The 21,569-nt window shown below is 40.9% G+C and overlaps 1 protein-coding gene and 1 long non-coding RNA gene across 11 annotated transcripts in view; one reads left to right on the forward strand and one right to left on the reverse strand.

Annotated features, from left to right (window-relative positions):
* DEUP1 (deuterosome assembly protein 1) overlaps positions 1 to 8,878 on the reverse strand; it is an 82,442-nt gene extending 73,564 nt beyond the window's left edge. For 6 of the 10 annotated variants that reach the window (XM_082682682.1, XM_082682681.1, XM_082682680.1 and 3 more), the window contains exons 1-2: positions 7,902 to 8,052; positions 6,667 to 6,737 (exon numbers count right to left, since the gene is read on the reverse strand). In XM_082682682.1, the coding sequence (XP_082538808.1) occupies positions 6,667 to 6,713 (47 nt within the window). In that variant the 5' untranslated portion in view covers positions 6,714 to 6,737; positions 7,902 to 8,052. Of the gene's footprint in view, positions 1 to 6,666; positions 6,738 to 7,901; positions 8,056 to 8,778 lie in introns of those variants that run through there. The other 4 variants (XM_082682676.1, XM_082682684.1, XM_082682677.1 and 1 more) reach the window with 3 other exon arrangements.
* A 143-nt stretch (positions 8,879 to 9,021) lies between these two features.
* Positions 9,022 to 21,144, forward strand: LOC309840526. The gene is made up of 3 exons (XR_014298650.1): positions 9,022 to 9,582; positions 10,125 to 10,252; positions 20,772 to 21,144. It is a non-coding gene; the product is annotated as an uncharacterized lncRNA (long non-coding RNA).
* Positions 21,145 to 21,569: the final 425 nt, after the last annotated feature.

Raw genomic sequence — 21,569 nt, forward strand, 5'->3', positions numbered from 1 at the left:
TCCGTGTATGTGCATGTGTGTGGCTGTGTATGTGTATGTGTGGGACTGTACATATGTGTATGTGTGTTTGTATGACTGTGTATGTGTATGTGTGGGACTGTGTGTATGTGTATATGTGTGTGTGTGAGACTCTGTATATGGTGGGAATGAAGTGGTGGAGGCAGGAAAAGTAACCAAAATGGGCATCAATAGATAATGCCTAAAACTGAAAAATCAAAAAGTAGCAAAATAATCATGTTATATAGAGATACGGAGATAAATACCAAAATAATCTGCCAGAAGAATTTCCTCTGGGGAATGGAAAAATGGGGAGGCAACAGGAGACTGTTGTTTTTTGATAACAGTGATAAGAAACCAAATGACTTTTTAAACTATATATATGTGTAACTCAACAAAGAAAGATCTGGATAAATGTTCTGTTTCAGTTAGAAAAGATATTTTAAAGAAGTAAGCCACTATAGGGGAATCCACTTACACAAGGGAAAAAAACATTTCTTAAAAGCAACACTCTGGAATTCATACATTTTGGAACTCTATATATGCATTTCGTTGAGCTGAGGATTACTTAATGCATTTTATTCTGATCAAATTCCTTTTTAGAAATGTCCTTTAGGGGTGCCTGGATGGCTCAGTCAGTTAACCCTCTGACTTTGGCTCAGGTCCTGGCATGGTTGCTGGTACTAAAGATCTCAGGAGAGGCAGTAAAAACATGAAGTCAGTGCTGAAATAAAAGTGAGAAAACTCAAGAAATTCCTCAAGGACAACAATGGAAATTACAAGAGAAAAGAAAAAGATCAGATCCTTCTAGGAGATGAGACTGACAGAAGAGTGTGTGGAATCATTAACCAAAGAAATAGAAGAAAATGTCACTGAGTTGAGGAGATCTGAATTTTTTGTGTAACAGTTCACCAAATGCTGTGAAGGATTACTGCAAAAGAATCCGTACCTAGAAAGTTTTCCTGATAAATTGTAAGTTGGAAGGATAAAAAGAAATCCTATAAACTTTCACACACACATACAGAGAGAGAGAGAGAGAGAGAGAGAAAGGAAGGAGGGAAGAACAAACCTGAAAGAGAGCCCTGCTCTCAGGGCTCCCTGCTCAGTGGGGTGTCTGCTTCTCCTCCTCCCTTTGCCCCTCCCCCTGTTTGGGCTCTCTGTCTCTCTAAAATAAATAAATAAAAGCTTTATTTATTTAAATAATAGGATGTAAAAATCCTTAAAAATAGGATGTAAAGCTTCTAAGAGAAAATGAGGAAAAAGAAGATTAGATCAGACTAGTAAGTTTGGGGAAATCAAAATGGGTCAAATATTAGCATAAGTAAATAAATGAATAAGTAAATAAATCCTCTTTTTAATGGCAAAGACTCTCCAATTGAGGTATATTTTTATATCTAATCATATGTTCTTTACAAGAAACACAATATGATATAAAAAATTTCAAAACAAGAGTGTGAGATGATAGAAAATACAAACTGGTCTCTGTCCTGATTCCTGGCACAGTGCTGCTAAAATCCTTGCCATTTCCTTAGTGATAATAGCACCAGGAGCATCTGTTGCTCTAACATCTGGTCTTTGACCTGGGTTCCTGGCTCAGGGCTCCTGAAACTTTTGTAATTTCCCAGGTGATAGGAGTGTCTTTTATTCTAATGAGGCAATCCTGGGTGGTCTCCTGGCTGAGGGCTGGTCACTGCAAAGACCAAGCCATTACTGGAAGCTTGGAATTTTCAGCCCCACCTTCCATTCTCTTGAGAAGGGAGAAAGGCTGCAAATGGAATTAATGGTCCATTAGGCCTATCCAATGGAGTGGCCATAGAAATCCCCAAAGCAACAGGGTTCGGAGAGCTTCTGGGTCAAGTAAGACAGGAAGTGCTGGGAGGCTGGCCCGGCCTGCCAAGAGCCTGGAAGCCAAGCACGACTTCCCACACACCTTGCCTTGCCTCTCTTCCATCTGGTGGTTCGTCTGTAGCCTTTCTCCTTCATCCTGGTAAACATGTTTCCCCACCTTCTGTGAACCGCTCTGGCAAATTAGGTGGGGGGCACTGGAATGTCCTATCTACAATGGCCCGAAGCACAGGCAGCAACCTGGGCTTGCTCCTGGCATCTAAAGTGGCAGCAGGAGCAGTCTTGTGGGGCTGAGCCCTTCCCCTGTGTGGCCCCGCGCCATCTCCAGGTAGGCAGTGTCAGAATTGTGTTAAATTGTAGGACACCCGGGGTGGGGGAACACAGACAATGGCTCGGTGGGGGAAAACCTCCACACATTTGATGACCAGAAGTGTCAGAGGTGAAGTGTTCTCTGTGAAGATAAAGGCACACAGGGAAGAAAGACATAGGAGAGAAGAACTGGTTTCTCCCTACAGAGAAAGGAAAAGACTGAGTTTCTTCCATTACAAAAGGGGATGATGAAGGACATGACAGACTAAAGTAAACGAAAGAGAGGGAGGTGGCAAGATGAATATCAGGTGAAGCAGAATTTCAACAACAAAAAAACACATGAACCTATACTTGTGAGTTCTTTCATAAAACTACATCGTGTAATGGATCAAGATACAACATCCATGAACCTCAATGCATTAAGCAACAGAACACTGAAATCTGTTTCAGATTTCATTTGTAGAATAAAATGGTAGACAAAACACCAGACAAAAACTGTTTCAGGCGCCTGGGTGGCTCAGTGGGTTAAGCCGCTGCCTTCGGCTCAGGTCATGGTCTCAGGGTCCTGGGATCGAGTCCCACATCGGGCTCTCTGCTCAGCAGGGGGCCTGCTTCCCTTCCTCTCTCTCTGTGATCTCTTCCCTTCCTCTCTCCTACTGTGATCTCTCTGTCAAATAAATAAATAAAATCTTAAAAAAAAAAAAAACTGTTTCAAACATAAGAATTGGATAAAACTACAATATGGTAAAGAGCTTTCTTAAAATTTGACAGATCAAATAGACAAAATGTAAGGTAACGATGGATTTGGAAAACATGATTTAAACATAGTAAAAGGTCTGATGACCTGTGTGAAAATTTTTTAACATTTTTATGTAAGCATTACAGAATATACATGAGGTTTCAAATGTCCAAAGGACATTTCTAACAGCTGGTCATGCAATAGATTATAAGAACACGCTAAACAAAACTGGAATATTGGATGGGCCACAGTGGCAGTAGTGAGATTAGAAAGTAATAATAATAAAAATATAATTACCCCCCCACCCTTGGAAGTTACAGGTCTTAAATATTTCAAATTAGTCACAGAGGAAATCCAAGTTGAAATACCAGACTATTTAGGAAATGAGAGTGGAAACACCAATAGTATGGCCCACAGCAGAGCTGTACTCAGGAGAAACTTGAGTTTTGATGCTTTTATTACTTAAAGAAATCATAAAATTCAGAAATCATAAGAATAACTGAACCAGGTTTTTCAACTCAAAAATCAGGAGAAAAAGATAAGTAAGAGAAATCATATAAGGACAAGCTAGTCAGAGTAGAAATTAAGAAGGAAACAGAAACAAAGCAAAATCTAGACACAGTGCTCTTTAACAGGCCCAATACAAATAGACCTTTCGTTCATTCTGCAGTAATTTATGTTCTGGGCACACACTCTAAAAGCAAACGGAAAGGACAAACTCAGATATGGATGTTTTGATTAGAAGGAGTGTAGGTTGATTAATACAACAGAAATGTAAACACCTATAATCGGGGGAATCATGGATTTAAAATTAAAATCAAACCCTGTGCTAACCCAAGTGTCAGAAAATAATGATTCACCCAACAAGTGTTCTGTGCAGAAGCTCCCTCCTTATGCCTTCACACTTTCTGTTCCTACTGTCTACAGAGCTCTCTTTGCCCAATACAAGCTCTGTTCCAATACCACCTTACCAGGAACCTTGTTTGATCATCCCATTCAATCTCCCAACCTTAGCCTGCTTTGCCTTTCTTCATATGACCATGTGAAACATTTCATATCTCCCACTAACCCTTGGAGGAGTGGCCTTGTTTTGTTCACTGCTCTCTTCCTTGTGCTGAGACCAGTCAATGGCTTATAGTAGACTCTAGATATCTGTTAGATGAAGTCGTGTCACAAAATATTACGGTGTATGTAGGTGACATGGTTTGCTCTTTTACATGCCCCCGATGAGGTTTTATTGTCTTTATGATCTAGATTTTTACATATTATCTCAATAGCATGAAGGACAGAAGCAAAGCCAACCTGGCTCCCCATGCTTTGTAGACCATGGTAGACAACGTCTGGTCCCATGCATGCTGGGATGAGTAGGGTAGTTCCTCATGGAAACCTCTAGTGATTCTCATTCACTTCTGGCTTGCAGTTACATTGTACCCAGACAAGCTCTATGACTCTCGACTAATTCTAAGTTCTTTAAGGTCTGTTTCTTATTGATCTTTGTATAAACCAAGAGACTTAATGTTGTGCTTGCCATGCATTCAATATTATACACATTCCCCCTGAAAGAAAGAATGAAGACAAACAGCAGTCCCCATGGCCTCAGATCTGCAGGAGTGAAGAGGTATCTGGTACCAACCGAAGGTTCAAGACCTTCAGTCTGCCTCTTAGCCCTCAGTGCCATCATCACATCAGGGACCTAACACCCATTCAGTCCCAGATTCTAACCTGGCTCTTCTGCACATAGTAGGCAGGCTGCTCCCACATCTCACTGCCACCCATTTCCAGTGTAGCAAAGCCTGCAGGGATTAGAGCCACATGTATCTGAATTCAAATCCTGCTTTTCCATCAACCAGTTGTATATTCAGAGCAATTTGCTGCTTTCTTTCTACCTTTCTGAGCTCAGAAATATAGCAAAGGCTGCTAACTGTCAATATTTATTGACAGTTGCTTTCTTTCTACCATTCTGAGCTCAGAAATATAGCAAAGGCTGCTAACTGCCAATATTCATTCTTCTTTCGTCACCTAGACTTTAGCTGGCCATCGAGCTACTCAGTTAGAGAACACATGTCCCAATCTTTTCCTGCAGCTAGCTAGCTGTAGCTCTGGGACGAAGTTCTGGCCCACAGGAAATGGCTAGAAGTGAGGCCTGCTATTTCCAGGACACATTCCAAAAAGGACCCAAATCTCCTCTACTCTTGCCCTTGCCCTTTCCCTCTGGCAGGAGCACAGGGGTGGAAGCTGAAGCCATTGCTTCGGGTCCAGACATAAAAATCATGCAGGGAGGATGGCAGAGCTGCCCTCCCAGTCCTGCGCTACTTATCCCAAAACTTGTCCATGAAACAGAAATAAACTTCAATCTTATTTAAACCACTGTATTTTTGGGGTCTCCTTATTATAAGACCTTAGACTCGAGTCTAACAAGCACATTTGATTTTCTTAGTTATACAATGAGAACAGTACCCAGCCAGGCTGTTGCAAGATGTGTGCAGCAAGATCTAGAAAACTGACCATTGTTCTTACCCAGACCTGTGCAGCTTTCCTTTAGCCTGATGTCAAAGTCATGATCTGAGCAGAACAACTGAAAGGAGTTATTATTGGAGTGGTTTGACGAGTGCAAGTCAGACACAGTCAAGATTAGGCACTAGAGCACCACTCCTACCCACTGTCCCTCCCATGTTCATCCCTCACCTGCCCCCGCTTCCCAGTCCCCAGCTTTGGGGTTAGCCAGTGGCCAGCTGACTAATGAAACAACAGGAAAAGAAACCTTTGTGGTCCTGGTGGCATGGGAGGGGTGGGGACAAGATATCTGTGAAAGGGAATTTAATTTTTTACAGTGGGGAACGCTATACAAATTTTATTCCTTATCTCTTCATGAAACCTTTGGTAAAATATCCAGTTCTTATTGTTGTATGGGAAGCCAAATCTTTTTTTTTTTTTTTAAGATTTTATTTATTTATTTATTTATTTATTTGACAGAGAGATATCACGAGTGGTCAGAGAGGCAGGCAGAGAGAGAGGGGGAAGCAGGCTCCCTGCTGAGGAGAGAGTACAATGTGGGGCTTGATCCCAGGACCCTGGGATCATGACCTGAGCTGAAGGCAGAGGCTTAACCCACTGAGCCGCCCAGGTACCCCCAAATCTTTTTATTTTTAATTTTATTAAGTTTTAAAATTTTAATTCCAGGATAGTTAACATATTGTTATATTAGTGTCAGGTATACAATAGAGTGATTCAGCAGTTCTATACATCACCCATCACTCTTCATGATAAAGACACTTTCATCCTTTTCACCTATTTCACCCATCCCACCACCCACTTGCCTTCTGGTGACCATCAGTTTGTTCTCTGTAGTTTGGAGTCTATACTGGCCAAATCTGTTATGAGGTTATGTTTACAGACTGAGCTCAGCCTTAAGGGCAAGTGTGGAGGGAAACCTGAGATACTCAGTGCAGCAAGAAAGGAATGAACTGGGTGGGACATGCTGGGAACCCAAGAGCCCGCACATTGGCCTTTGTGGGCAGCCATCATCGTAAAACACCAGAAAAACTCACTAAAAGTTGGAAAATGGTGATTTTCGAGTACAGACCCATAGTCAAAATTGGAGAGATTCACACCATAGGTTCTTGATTAGAATCACTTGAATTTTTCTCCATCTACCTCACCAATACTAATCGGTACATCCTACTATTAATATTCCAATTTCAAAATTCATTATCTGAGAGTTTAGGAGATAGTTAAAGACTTACTTATTAAACAGAAAATTTTCAATCAACACTTACCCCATAGCATTATGGGTTTGGTTCTCCATGTCAAGAAACTGTTGCATCTGGTTTGTGTCTTGATTTTTAATCTGTTAGGGGGAAAATGATCTAGATTACTAAAACGCTTACTTTATCAACCTATGAAACAGGAAAATTCTACTACTGGCAAACCATGGTGTGTGTGCTTCTCCAAGGGTAGTAGCTCTTGATTCTACAAAATGTAGAAATTTGGGCCTTTTAAAAAATCCCTCCCCTGTGTTTATGACATTGGCTTAGTCATAAGTTGAAATAGGTGGTATTGGCTGAAACGAGCGTTCACTGGCTATTTTCTGAAGAACAGCTTGGTGCCAGGTACCTTGCAAAGTGCTCATCACAAGAGATGAGTAAAACAATTCCTGTTGTAGAGGAGTTATAGCTAAATGTTATCATACTTTCCTTTCTTGTCCCTTAAAAGTTTGCCTTTTATTTGAGTAAATTCTCTCTTTGGCCCTTTCTGGGCTTTGTTAGAATGAATATACCACGAGATTTAGGACAAACGGATTAAGAGTTGCCTAAAAATATAAATCTTACAATTCCTCAGTGGCTTTGTGGGCACCTGCTTATCTGGATGTTAGTACTTGCCTAAATTATAAAAAAGAAAAGAAAAGAAAGATAAAAAAGTTTCCCCAAGCAACAAAGTTTTAATTACAACAACAACATATGAGGATAAGTGGACAAAGTACTGAAAAGAACTTCAGCTGCTCTGAATCACTGAATTGAAGCCAATAAAATAGCATTCAAGATGGTAGAACGAAGAGGAAGGCTTCCCAGCTCACATCATTTCCAAATTAAAGGAATTTAAAGAGAGGCTCTGAGACTCTATGTGGAGCGGAGAGGTGCGTAGCAGGGATGGGGAGGGAAAACTTGACAGAACAGACAAATGAGTAAACTGATTTTGCAGGTTCTTCCAATCACTCACTTTAACGTCAGGCAAACTGAGGCACAGACAAGCTAGTTGACTTGCCCAAGGCCACAAAGCTAGAACCTACACCTGCTGACTCGGGGAGACCGGGCTCTGGGTTCTGCGCTCTGCGCTCCCCTCGGGACATCCCAGGCTCTCCCCGCCAGCGCGCGCCCCCGCCCCCCGGACTGCGCACGGTTCACGTCCAGCCCCCCAGCGCAGCAGCCGGCCTGTAGGGGTCCCCGGGCCTGGCCGAGGAGCGAGGTCGAGGACGGAGGGTCGAAACCGGGTCCCCGGGACCAGGGCGGGTTACCTGCGCCGCGCCGCGCTCTCCCGAGAGGTCTGAGGCCCCGGGAGCAGGAACGCCGGGGTCAACCCCAGCCCGGCCCGCCCCCAGGGGCCCCGCCGCCCGCCGCCGCGCTCCCGCCACCCGGGCCCGCCCGCCGCGCGGCCTCCGAGGCCGTTAGGGCCTCTCCCTCCCGGCCACCCTACGGCCCGCCGCGCCGCCAGTGGTTGCCATGGCGACGCGGCCGAACTCGCGGCCGTCGCGGCCGCCGCGGCCGCCTCAGGGACGGGGAGCGGGGGGATGGGCTCGGCAGCCGCCGCGGAGCACCCTTGCTGGGTGGCATCGGGGTCCTCGCCCTCCCCCGGTTACCCGTGCGGTCTCTGCCCCCTCCCTGAACAGTCTTCCCCGAGACCGTATCCTGGGTCCTTTCCTCTTCATGGCTCTCCCTAGCCCAGGGTCGGGCACCCAACAGGGCTGGAGAAATATTTGTTCAGTGAAGGAAGGAAAAGTAGGGGGAAGGATCTGAATCCACGTTTCTTTTCTTTTCTTTTTTCTTTTCTTTTCTTTCTTTCTTCTTTTCTTTTCTTTCTTTTCTTTTTCTTTCTTTCTTTCTTTCTTTCTTTCTTTCTTTCTTTCTTTCTGTACCCAAGGTGGGGCTCGAACTCACAACCCGAGATCAGAGCGTCTCGTGCTCTACTGACTGAATGAGCCAGCCATTCTCCCCAGCATCCAACTTTCTTACTTGGGGTAAAGAGAACTCTCACTTGGGGTAAAGAGAACTCCCTTTCTCTTGGCCAAGGTCAAGGTGTCCTTCCCCTCGGAAGAACGGGGCGGGGAGGGAAGGGGGTCGGTTAAAGCTGCATTGCTCCGCCCACAGCCGCTCAGCCAACAGCAGCAACCGTACCTGTCTTTCCCATACAGCGCCCAGGTCCTTTGGGTCCTCACAACTTTGCCAGTTAGGCGGAGCTGACAGGATTGCCTCCCTTTTTTAGGGAGAAGGAAATAGCTCCTAAGTAGGTTAGGAGGGAACCAAGTGACTGATTCCAGATTCTTTTCTTTTTTCACTAAATTCCAAGAATAATTGATGATAGAATCTCTGTGTCATAGTTCTGATTTCAAAGAACAGGAAAGAATATATGCATATATACATGTATACATACATGGCGATTTTTTCTATTGATACCTTGGGTGATATTTTTAAGCACTTGAATTTGTAATTGGAAAATATTTTTGCACCAATTTTAGGAACATTTGCTCGGAAATCTGGTTGATTAACATCTAATTCTTAAAATCTTTTCTTTGCACTCCACTTTCATGACAGTAACATTAATTTGCTCCTTAAAATGACTGTCAATTTACCATTGACCCCAATCCCTCCATCCAGGTTCCATTTGAATTTCAAAAAACCGTCTGCTGTTTCTTGACAAATTGAGTTTCCTAGATGAATGGTGTAAAGTAATTTAGGTCATTAGTTCTAATAAGTGTTTCATAGCTCTCATTATGCTTGAATGAAGAGAGTGATCATTTCATCTTAACTTGAAACTTTCCATTATTCAGGAAACCTTAAGTCATATTCTTTATTCTTGTCTAAACTTAATGGGTCAATGTATTTATTCTGACCCGAAGAAGGGAAAATGGAAGCAGGAACAAAATTTCATGGAGTTTCAGAATGTCCAGTATTACTCACGTTGTGTAACGCTTTACCACTGTAAGTACTTTCATGCTCATTATTTCTTTAGATGCTCAGAAGTACCATGTGACATGTGTAACAGGGGTTATTCCAGCTCCTTTTGGCAGATTAGGAACCTGAACCTCGGAATAGTGAATTTGTCCAAGATGATACATCTAGCTCAGATGCAGCTAAGATAACGATCCTAGATCATTTTACTCTAAATGCCGTGCTCCTCAAACTCTGCCCAAACGTTAAGATTGAGTAGTTTTCTTGAGCAGACAGAATTTTGCATAGGTAACTGTAGATGTGTTTAAAGCCACATTTTTACAAAAAAGAATGGGTGTGGGCAGGGCTTGCAAAGCGTAAGTGTGTGATAGAGTTTAAGAAGATTTAAATATAGGATGGAACCACTCCCCTCAATTTAATAGGAGTAGAGGCTTTCATATGGGGATGAAAGTTAAGGCCTGATATGAAAGACCTACCTTCCCACCACCTCACCACCCCTCACCGCTCAAATAAATACTAACTGCAAAGACTGGAACTTACCCTGAAGCGGACCTATTATTTTACCTTTTCAGATGAGATTGTTTTGAAATGGATGAGGAAAGCAGGAAGTCTCCGAGTCTAAAGGAGGAGACGAGTGTGACCAGGCTGCTGGTGAGAGATGGCAAGAGAGCTCAGTCCTGTAAGAGAATTGGAGGACACAGTAAGGACAGAATAAAACATAAAATATAACCAGAAACGGTCAAAAGAGAGTATAGGAGACATGTATGATTGAGGAATGAGAATGATCTGTGGAGGAGAAGCTGGAGGACCAATGATATAAAATAAATAATAATTGTACCCATGGACTGAACCTTAAAAATGGAAAAACAAAGTAGTTTTCACAGCATAACTTGTAATGCTAGCACAGAAAAGGAACATGCACTTAAGCATAAGTAAGCTTATATAAATTAACGTCTGTCTTTTTTACAAGGGAAATACTTATTTTTATATCTCCAAGAGAAGATTCAGAAATTGTATAGACATTACAATAAAAAGTTTATCTTATCCATAGAAAATATTTTAGAAGAAAGTTTAACATAATAACGATCAAATACTCATAAAATAGAAGAAACCATAGAGGGGATATGGTTCAACCTTTTCATTTTATATGAAAAAACTCAGATCTGAAGAGTTAAAATGATTTGACTCCCTTCATTGCTAGTTAATAAGAAACATAGAGATTTTAGAGTGCTTTTTTTTAATTATATTATGCTGCTTCTATAAATGGAAGCAAGTTGAGGAATTTTCTGGAGATACTTCAATACATATTCAGTACATATTCTAGTTGGGAATATAACTATTCAGGAAAAGGAAATTTAGTTTTTACAAACAAGATCACCATAGGGACAGTACTGTCCAATAGAAATATAATGCAAACCACTTATGTAATCTTAAATATTCTAGTAGTCAAATTAAAAAAATAAAAAGAAGTAGGTGAAGTTAATTTTAACAATATACTTATTTAACTTAAGTTATCCAAAATATTATTTCAATACATAGTTAATATAAAAAAATTATTAAGATACTGTGCATTTTTTTTTCATACTAAGTTTTCAAAATCTCCTGTCTAGTTTATACTTACAGCACAATCAGTTCATAGAGCCATATTCAAGTGCTCAATAACCACATGTGACTGGTGGCTACCATATTGGATAGACCAGCCCCAGAATACAGGTTCCTGGCCAATGTACTAAAGCCCTTTGTTAAGTGTGAAGGGTCATGCAATGACAGAGATTCTAAATTATTTGGATGTGATTTGAGAGGGACTAAGAAAGTCTCCTCCACCATCTCTAGGTTGGAAGAAGAGAAATGCATCCCTGGGACCCTTAGATGGGCAGGGAGAGGTCTTTCACTGCATTATGATTCACAGTCCTATCAATTCTCCTAGTAACAGCTGCTTTTCCAAAGAGAATTCAGAGGAAATGGGAGGGCCTTACCTCTTAGTTTTGGCTGACCGGGGGCTTAGGTGCCAAAGGAGTGTGTCCTCCTGATGGGAATTATAGCATCAGGACTCATTGTAGGTTCAGAAAACAAAACCAAAGTCTTTGGAAAATGGCAATCATAATTTTTTCCCTCACTTTGCCCTCTTATAGACCCTTAGTGTTTTAGCACTATGGTTTTGAAAAGTCATCCTCTCTTGAGCATTAAGGGGAATGAAGGATTCTGTATCAACTTGAGCTAAAGTTTCATGGATGGAATAACTTATTTCCTGGAATCGGGCACAGGAGGGGCAATGCTGAAGTGAAAAGTTTCCAGTGGGGAAAATGAATTTGGATCCCCCTCTGGGGAGTCAACTCTTCCTAGAAGTTCATCTCTGTTAAAGCTTTTCAAGTACCAAGCTAATAAAATAGTGAGAAATTATTGGGTCAAAGTCTAGGAAAAGGCAAGAAATAACCTAGAGAAGTGGGCCCAGCCTCAATGCTACTTTTGCCTGGAAGGCGTTTGATGCTTTGGGAGGAATAACTACAAAACTGAGTGGCAGTTGTGTTGGTCTTACCAAGCAAACGGAACAAAAGACAAAGCCTGGGCTCACTCCAAGTAAGGAGTTCGGCCTTTAAATTGGAACCCGACAGGGCTTTGCCTTCAAGAATATGGTAAGATGGAAATAATTAAGCACCCTTAGTGACTTGCGACCCAGCTTTGGATTGCCTGGGTAATTTAGGACAGCCTCAATGTCAGAGCAAGGCTGAGGCAGTATTGAACTGGTGATTAAGACAGCAGAAGGAAGGAAGCAAACAGTTTCTTTGGTGAAGATTCAAATCATCCAAGGCCTCAGATTACTCCAAAGAATAATTTCTCAAATACAGTGACCGAAACACACTCAAAGATAATCTGGGGCCAGGAAACAAGATACCCTCAGGGAAAACCAGTATAAACTACAGACCACAGAAACCAAACCATGGAAACCTTAGATACTGGAATCAGAAAACAATTGTAAAACTCTATGGTTAAAGACATAAAAGACAAGATTGGAAAAGTCTTTAGGGAGACTAAATATAAAAAGTGACTTAGTGGGACATCTGGGTGGCTCAGTCAGTTGAGCATCTGACTCTTGGTTTCTGCTTAGGTCATGGTCTCAGGGTTGTGGGATCGAGCCCCATGTCTGGCTGTATTCTCAACACAGTCTGCTTCAGATTCTCTCTCCTCTCCCTCCCACTCACTCTCTCTGTCTCTCTGTCTCTCTCTCTCAAATAAAAAATAAATAAACCAATACTTTAAAAAAAAACTGACTTAGCATATTTGAAAAGGAACCAAATAGAAATTCTAGAACTAAGAAAAATTACTAACAACCAAAATTAAGAACACGATTGATGTATGTAATACTAGTTTGATACAGGTACAGAGTGAATTCGTGAACTAGAGCATAGATCAGAAGAAAGCTTGCAGATGGTAGAAGACAGAACAATGAAAAATATTTTAAGATGAAGGTTTATAGCTTTAGTATTTTTTGATATAGTTATTTGTTGTTATGAAAATAAAATAGATAATATATATGAACATGCCTAGTATATGTCCTGGTCTGTATTGGGTACCCAAGAAGTATTTGTTTAATTTGAAATAAAAAATTTTAATTTGCATAACTTGCAAATCATCTTTGTCACTCTTTATAATTCCCATTTCTGTGTCAAATGTTCAAGCTTCTCTTTTAATTTTTTTTTAAAAGATTTTACTTATTTGGCAAAGATATCAAGAGAGGAAACTTAAACAAGGGGAGGCAAAGGGAGAAGCAGGCTCCCCGCTGAACACGGAGCTGGACATGGGGATTGATCCTAGGACCCCGGGGTCATGACCCGAGCTGAACGCAGACACTCAATGACTGAGATACCCAGGAACCCCCAAGCTTCCCTTTTAGTTTTTTAAACATATTACTCACAGTTATTTTTTATTTTGTTTCTTATGATTCCAATTTCAAAATTTTCAGTATTTATTACTACTAGTTCTTACCATGTTGTCTTATTTTTGTGTGTATATGTTATGATTTTTGACTATGAGATAATTTGGGCAGAAGAATTGATTTCTGAGACATCTTTGGAGTTACACTGGGGTTAAATGCTTCCAAAGAGGATTTGCATTTGCTTTTGGAGTTGCCTTGGGGCCTATCTAACCCCGAGTGACTTATTAAATTCTTCATAGGAAATTTTTCAGACAGCACAGGTAATATGAATGAATGAAAAACAAGTGTAGGGACAACTCATGATGAAATTTCCAGAGAAAGAATTTCCCTTTATCCAGGGCCAAAGTCACAATGGATGTGTTTTCTGCTGTCTTATTGTTGTGACTTAAAAAAAAAAAAAGTGTCTTTTCTTTTAGAACAGTTTCAGATTTATAGAAAAACTATAAAGATGATACAGAAAGTTTCCAGATATGCCAATCAGGTAGATCTTATTAACAACATCTTACATTATTATGGTCCTTTTGTTATAATTAATAAACTAATACTGGTATATTACTATTAAATAAAGTCCATACTTTACTCGTAGTTCCTTGGTTGTTACCCGATGTCTTTTTTTTTCCATCACAGGGCCCCATCCAGGGTAAGACCTTACATTTAGTTACCGTGTCTCTTTGGGTATCTCTTGGCTGTGACAGTTTCTAAGAGTTTCCTTGTTTTCGATCATCTTGACAGTTTTAGGAAGTGCTAGTTAGGGATTTTTGTGGAATGTCCCTCAAATGGAATTTGTCTAATGTTTTTCTCCTGGTTAGACTAGGGTTATGGGTTTGGGGGAGGAAGATCACAGAAATAAACTGCCATTTTTAGCATATCATATCAATGATACCTTCTACCAACCTGATTTATGTTGGCATTGATCTTGGTCACTGGCTGGGAGGGTGTTTGTCATTTCTCTCCATTATAAAGTTACTCCCCCAACCCTTTCCATACTATACTCTTGTGAAGAAAGTCACCATGTGTGGCCCACACGTAAGGAATATGCTCCATTGCCTTCTTAAGGGTAGAGTAATTTCTTTTTAATTTAAAAAAGGGTTTTTTAAAAAAAGATTTGTTTATTTTTTAAAAGATTTTATTGATTTATTAGAGAGAGAGAGAGAGTGAGAGCACAAGCAGGAGGAGGAACAGAGGGAGAAGCAGACTCCCCGCTGAGGAGGGAGCCTGGCATGGGGTTTGATCCTAGGATCCTGAGATCATGACCTGAGCTGAAGGCAGATGCTTAACTCACTGAGCCACTCAGATGTCCCAAGATACATTTATTTGAGAGAGAGAGAAACAGACAGCTGGAGCAGGGCTGTGGGGAAGGGCAGAGGGAGAGAGAGAATCCTTAAACAGACTCCCTGCTGAGTGGGGAGCCCAACATGGGGCTCACAATTATGACCTGAGCCAAAGGCAGACGTCTAACCAACTGAGCTACCCAAGTTCTCCAAAATGCCAGGAGATTTTTAGCAGATGCTGTGCTTGATGGATTTAAGTATTCGTCTTGAATTTTGTACAGAAACTCATTATCATCATAGACAAATAAGACAACCACTGTAGTAGTAGAAATGGAAAGAAAGAAAGAAAGAAAGAAAGAAAGAAAGAAAGAAAGAAAGAAAGAGAATTATAATAAAAGAAGTGACAAGAAATCCTTGCAAATGACTGTTAAAAAAATCATCCAGGTAATTCTGGTATTCTATTTTCCTCTCACAAAACATTTCTTTTCTATTCCTTTTAATATTCCCTTTCCTGAAGCTGTTCAAACCTCATTAAATTGTCATGTTGTCGCGGTAGCCTTATCTCCAAACGTGAATTAACTATATGTTGACTTGAAGAAACATTTTTTTCTTCTGTGGTGTTATGCCAGTATTGCCAGTGAAGAGATATGCAGCACTTTGAGAACTCTCAAGTAATAAAATTCTATTAGACATAGTGCTGTAAAGCTTCAAACTATATCTTCATGTTCATGTTCAGAAACCTAATGGCTTTTTTTTTTTTCAACTGTAGCAATTTCACTGGAGTAATACAGTTCTAGAGTGGTGACTTATACCCTTTAATTAAGGTATTTGTCAGAATTAGGTATACCAGGATATAAGTAGTACAGAATTTCTGTATACCGTAAAATATATTCTGGGTTTGTTTTCACTTAAGTTCAGGAATGCAGGTCCAGGCCTCTAAGAGACTGAGTATTTCCTCTGAGACTAAGAATGCAGATAGTTTTCATTGGACGACCCAGCTTCATTACCTAGAATAGATATTGGGAAGGTTTGTGAGTTTGTTTTCAGGCCCCAGAGGGAAAAAGAGCTGTTATCCATTAGTAGTATCTCCCACAGACCAAGGGTCTGTGTTGTGCATTTCGCACTCCAAAAGATTGTTCTCATTGTTTCTGTTTTCTTTCCTTTTGTTTCAATTTTAATTTTTATCAAACTTATACATATGCATAGTTAGAAACTCAAATATTCGTGGTTAAAGAGCCCGTTAGGAAGACGAAGGCTTATAATAAAAAATAGTCGTCTCCTGATGCAGCCTCAGGAGCTCCTCATGTCCACCCCAAGACGACCTTTTGAAGTTCCTTGGTTCTTCTTCTTTGCCCCAGCAGTTCTCAGGGTTGTTAGTAGCAAAAGCAGACCAATTCAGACAATTGGGTAGCTCACAGGGGTGCTTAGTTTCTAGGAACAGAGGTTAAAGCCATGTGACACACTCCCCTAAAAAAAGAAAGTTCTACCACCGCTTCACCACTGGTACCAATGTGTTCGGAAACTCGACTTGTGGCCATGTTCTGAAGCTCAGTGATTCTGCCACTCCCTTACTGGCCAAATGTTCTCCCAAGGGGCCCCTTCCTCGAGGTGCCCCCTTCTAAGGCAGACTCTCAAGGGAGCGAGTCTGGTAGTGGAGTCCAGGTCCCAGGTGACTATGCCAGCCGCCAAGGACACTGGAACAGAATTGGGGGATTATTTTGGGGGCACATATGGCAGTAAATTTCCCAAATATAATAAGAGGTTGTACAAAAGGAGCTGGACAGACTGAAAAGAAATGACAAATATCTATCGCAGCTTTTTTTTTTTAAGATTTTATTTATTTATGTGACAGATAGAGATCACAACTAGGCAGAGAGGCAGGCAGAGAGAGAGGAGGAAGCTGACCCCCTGCTGAGGAGATGAGGGGCTCGATCCCAGGACTCTAGGATCATGACCTGAGCCGAAGGCAGAGGCTTTAACCCACTGAGCCACCCAGGCACACCTCACAGCTTTTTAATGGATGAGTTTATTTTACTATTTTTAAATTTTGTATTTTACATACTACCTAGGCTGGTCCCCACTATTGAAGACAATCATAACTCCCCCCAAACACAGATTTCTCTGCATCCACCCATCTGTATAACCATATATTTTTTCATAGATCAGTATTTGAGTTTACATTATTCTATACATGTAAAATTATTTTTATCGGAGCCAATATCTTATTATTTTCTTTTCTTGTATGTTATGTTTCCCTTAAAATTAAGTTATCGCTTTTTTCATTTCATAGTTTCCTGACAAGTTTTTTTTTTAAGACTGTATTTATTTATTTGACAGAGATTATAAGTAGGCAGAGAGGTAGGCAGAGAGAGAGGAAACAGGTTCCTTGACGAGCAGAGAGCCCGATATGGGGCTCGATCCCAGGACCCTGGGATCATGACCTGAGCCGAAGGCAGAGGCTTTAACCCACTGAGCCACCCAGGCACCCCTGATAGTTTTCTATATACCTGTCATTAAATTTTATTCTAAATTTTATTCCAGATTGTACTTTCTGGTGTCATATTTTAAAATTTCTAGGTGATCTGTTTTGTTGTGTTTCTGTTTTTTTAAAAAATATTTAATTTATTTATTTGCAAGAGAAAGATCATGAGCAGGGTTAGGGACAGAGGGAGAAGCAGACTCCCCACTGAGCAGAGAGCCCAACACAGGGGCTCGATCCCAGGACCCTGGGATCATGACCTGAGCTGAGGCAGATGCTTAACAGACTGAGCCACCCAGGTGCCTCTAGGTGGTCTGTTTTGTTTTCTAAATGTTCTTTTTTCATAATGTGTGTGTGTGTGTGTGTGTGTGTGTGATGGATGTAATGCTTTTTCTTATTTTCCTGAAGATAATTATTGTCTGTTCCTTTTCTGCTTCTTGTCAGTTTCATCTCCGTTACCTTTCCTATTAGTTTTGGTCTCCATGATCTTAAAAGTTGCCTTCAAATCTCTTATCATTCTTATTTTGGCTCATATTTAAGAAAGAAGCCCTATGTTGTGAGACAGGGTAGGGCTTATTAAATACTGGACTTCACTGGAGGGTAATTGGGCAGAACACAACCATTTCACCAGGGGACTCCCAAGTGTCAACATTTTATTTCTTCCCCCATTTTTCTCTTTGGCTGATCACTTTCCTCTGAGAGAATTCCTTTAATATCCTGCCCTTAAACATGGCTGCCAGCATCTAAGAGCTGAGCCATGGAAGTTGTTTAGAATAGAGGCTTTCATTCAGTGGCCCCGTGTTTAGTTGGTAGCACTATTTTTATGCTGAGTGCACTAAGTCTAGAGACCTCTGGTTTGCCATCTTCAGAGAGTAAACCTCCGATTTTCTGTCAACTTCATGAAGAGGCAGTTATCTGGCTGGGGAGAGGACCTAGGTAATGATCTATATCCTCTGTGGACTTTCAACCAACCCTGTTGTTTTCTTCTCTACTTGGTCTCCCATATTCTGAAGTACTTGGTAAAGTCAGTTTCTTTTTCTTCTTAAATCCTTGGCATGGGTTGATATGCTTCTAGGTTTAGTCCTGGTGGGCTTGGGTTTCAGCTTCCTGTGGAGTTAGTCACCATTTATCCATAGTTAATATTGTGAGAGTTACCCAGAACAGTTATCCAGCTAAAATTATACCACTGTCTTCTTTCCTACTCTCTCCCTCTGCTCTCTCTACTCCTCCTCTCCCTCCATCTCTATCTGTATCTCCCTCTCCTCCCTTCTTTTCTCTCACTATGTGTGTGTGTGTGTGTGTGTGTATGTGTGTATGTGTTGGTAACCCCTTCCTGTCACTGTAGTGGAGTATTGGGAGGGATGAATAGATAAAGCATGTTTCAGTCTTCCATATTTCTGTGTTAATTAGAAATCCCTTGTTACATATTATTTCTTACAATCTTGTCAACATTTACTGTTTAGTACCACAAGTAGAATTGAAATAATATTTTTCACAATTGACATGTCTGCTTTTATCAGTTTCTAACAAATCAAATCTTCAGTAGGAACAAACTGGTTTTCTTCCTGGAGATTTGATCATTATGTTGAGACTTGGCTAGGATATCATCTCTGTTCTCTTTCAATCTCAGTTCAATATTTATAACTAACTATTAAATCTCTCTCAATTCTATACCTTGCTACCTTCTAATTACATAAGCAACACAGGTTTCTTTTAGCACGTTTGGAAAACACAGAAGAATACAAAGCAGTAAAAACAAAACAAAACAAAACAAAAAAAACAACCACCTCATTACTCTTTTTTCAAAGTAATATGTAAAATTCACTCTACCAGATCTCTGTAAGCACTATCAACATTTTGGTCTGTAGGCTTCTAGATAGTTCTGTGTTTATACATACATATGCAAGGTTAGATTTGTTTCTCCCAAAATACAGGATCATGCTATACATATTATTATAAAGCTTGCTCTGGAGGGCACCTGGGTGGCTCAGTGGGTTAAACCTCTGCTTTTGGCTCAGATCGTGATCTCAGAGTCCTGGGATTGAGCCCCGCATCACATCGGGCTCTCTGCTCAGTGGGGAGCCTGCTTCCCCCTCTCTCTCTGCCTGCCTCTCTACCTACTTGTGATCTCTCTCTCTCTGTCAAAAAACAAAACAAAACAAAACAAAAAACACCACTACAAAAAACAACAAACAAACATACAAACAAAAAAACTTAAAAAGAAAAAGCTTGCTCTGTTCTTTTTTACTTAATGGTATATCAATAACATTTTTCCAAGTTAGTATTTTTTTTTTTACATACTTCATTAATTTTAATGGGTATTGAGGTAGTTTTAAGACAGATTCCTAAATAAAATAACTCCACTTGTTCTTGATCGTCCTCTCCAAGATTTGGAGCATAATTCCCTTCTGAGTGTGGGCTTAGTGACTCACTTCTAATGAACAGAATATGGCAGAAGTGACAATGTGTGTCATTTGAGAATAGATCATAAAAGATATTGCAGCTTCTCCTTTGCTCCCTCTCTCCCAGACCACTCATTCAAGGAGAAACAAGTTCTATGTTACCAAGACACTCAAGTATCCCTAAAGAAAGGCCCACATGGCAAGAAGCGAGGGGCCCCTACCAACAGTCAGTGAGGAACTGTGACCCTCGGCCAATATACATTTCCGTGAATCATCTTGGTAGTGGGTCTGCCAGCCTGTGTCAAGCCTTCAGGCCCACAGGTTACTAAAAATAATTATAATTACAGAAATACCACTGTATTAGACTGAAGGAGACAGAGATAGTACACAGTGAAATGAGGCATTTGGAATCCAAAATTTTACTGAGAAAGCTACACAGCTCCAAAACAGGCTACCTTTCAAGGAAAAGGCAGAATAAATCAAAAGAGGTAATCAAGCAGCTGGAATGTGGAGCCAAGGGCCACAGAGAATCATTCCTAGGCAGGAGTAAGACTGAATTCAAATCAAGAAACTTCTAACTTAGAACAGTGATTGCTTTGGGCCTCCCATTTTCCCTCTTTTTAGTCAGGAATGTCTAGAGTGGTTATCCTTGGCCTGTCCCATATATGTATGCTGGGTGCGTATGTTATCTTATCTTTTTAGTGCATAGGGCTTGAGATCAAAGGGACTGCACTTAAGGAATGACACCGAGAAGCTTCAGCCATTCCTTGATCCAACTAACATGACATGTTTCTGAACTTTAAGCTGATACTGTAAAGTTTTGAGACTCGGGGGGTAGACGGGGGTAGGCTTAGAAGGGGATGAGTATATTTTCTCTGTGAAAGTAATTTTAATAATTTATGGCCAGAAGACAAGTTGGGGTAGTTTTAAAATATGTCCAAGAATCAGTCAACACTTCCCTCCAAAAAGTGGAGACAAAATCACTTTTCCTTGAGCTTAGACTGGACTTGATGACTTGGAATATTGTAGAATGGATAGAATCGTAATGCTGTAGAGTATTGTAGAAATGATAGTGTGTGACTTCTAAGGCAAGGCCACAGAAAGCATGGCAGCTCTTTCTTGCTCTCTCTTAGATCACTCGTTCTGGAATAAGCCAGCAGCCATGTCACGAGAATGCAGAAACAGTTCTAGGGAGAGAGTCGTGTGGTTGGTGTGGAGAGGGATTGAGGCCCCCTTGACCAACCGACATGTGAGTGAGCCTTCTTAGAAGCAGAACCTCCTGTCTCAGTCAAGCCTTCAAAGACTGCACTCCTGGCAAACATCTTGACTAACGAAGGACCCTGAGTTAGAACCGCCTAGCAAAGCCACAGCCAAATTCACCACCTTTAGAAACTGGGAGATAATAAAGAACTATTGTTTTGAACTGCTAATCTTGAGCAAAACTTATCACCCAGAAATACGTAACAGAAGTGTGTTGTTCTCCCTGATTCCTTTTTTGCAATTATAAACAATGTTGCACCAAACCTCCTTGCATATATATCTTTATGTCCTTGGGATATTATTTCTATAAGATGAATTCTTTTTTCCCCCCCAAGATTTTATTTATTTATTTGAAAGAGAGAGAGAGAGAGTACAAACAGGGAGAGGAGCAGAGAGAGAGGGAGAAGCAGGCTCCCTGCTGGGCAGGGAGTCTGAAGTGGTACTTGATCCCAGGACCCTAAGATCAGGACCCAAATCGAAGGCAGACACATAATTAACTGAGCCACCCAGATGCGCCTCTATAGGATGAATTCTTTCCTTTTCTTTTCTTTTAAGATTTTATTTATTTATTTGACAGAGAGAGACACAGCAAGAGAGGGAACACAAACAGGGGAGTGGGAGAGGTTGAAGCAAGCTCCCTGCCTAACAGGGAACCTGATGTGGGGCTTGAT

This window comes from Mustela nivalis, assembly GCF_964662115.1.
Source record: "Mustela nivalis genome assembly, chromosome: 9".
Classification (NCBI taxonomy): Eukaryota; Metazoa; Chordata; class Mammalia; order Carnivora; family Mustelidae; genus Mustela; species Mustela nivalis.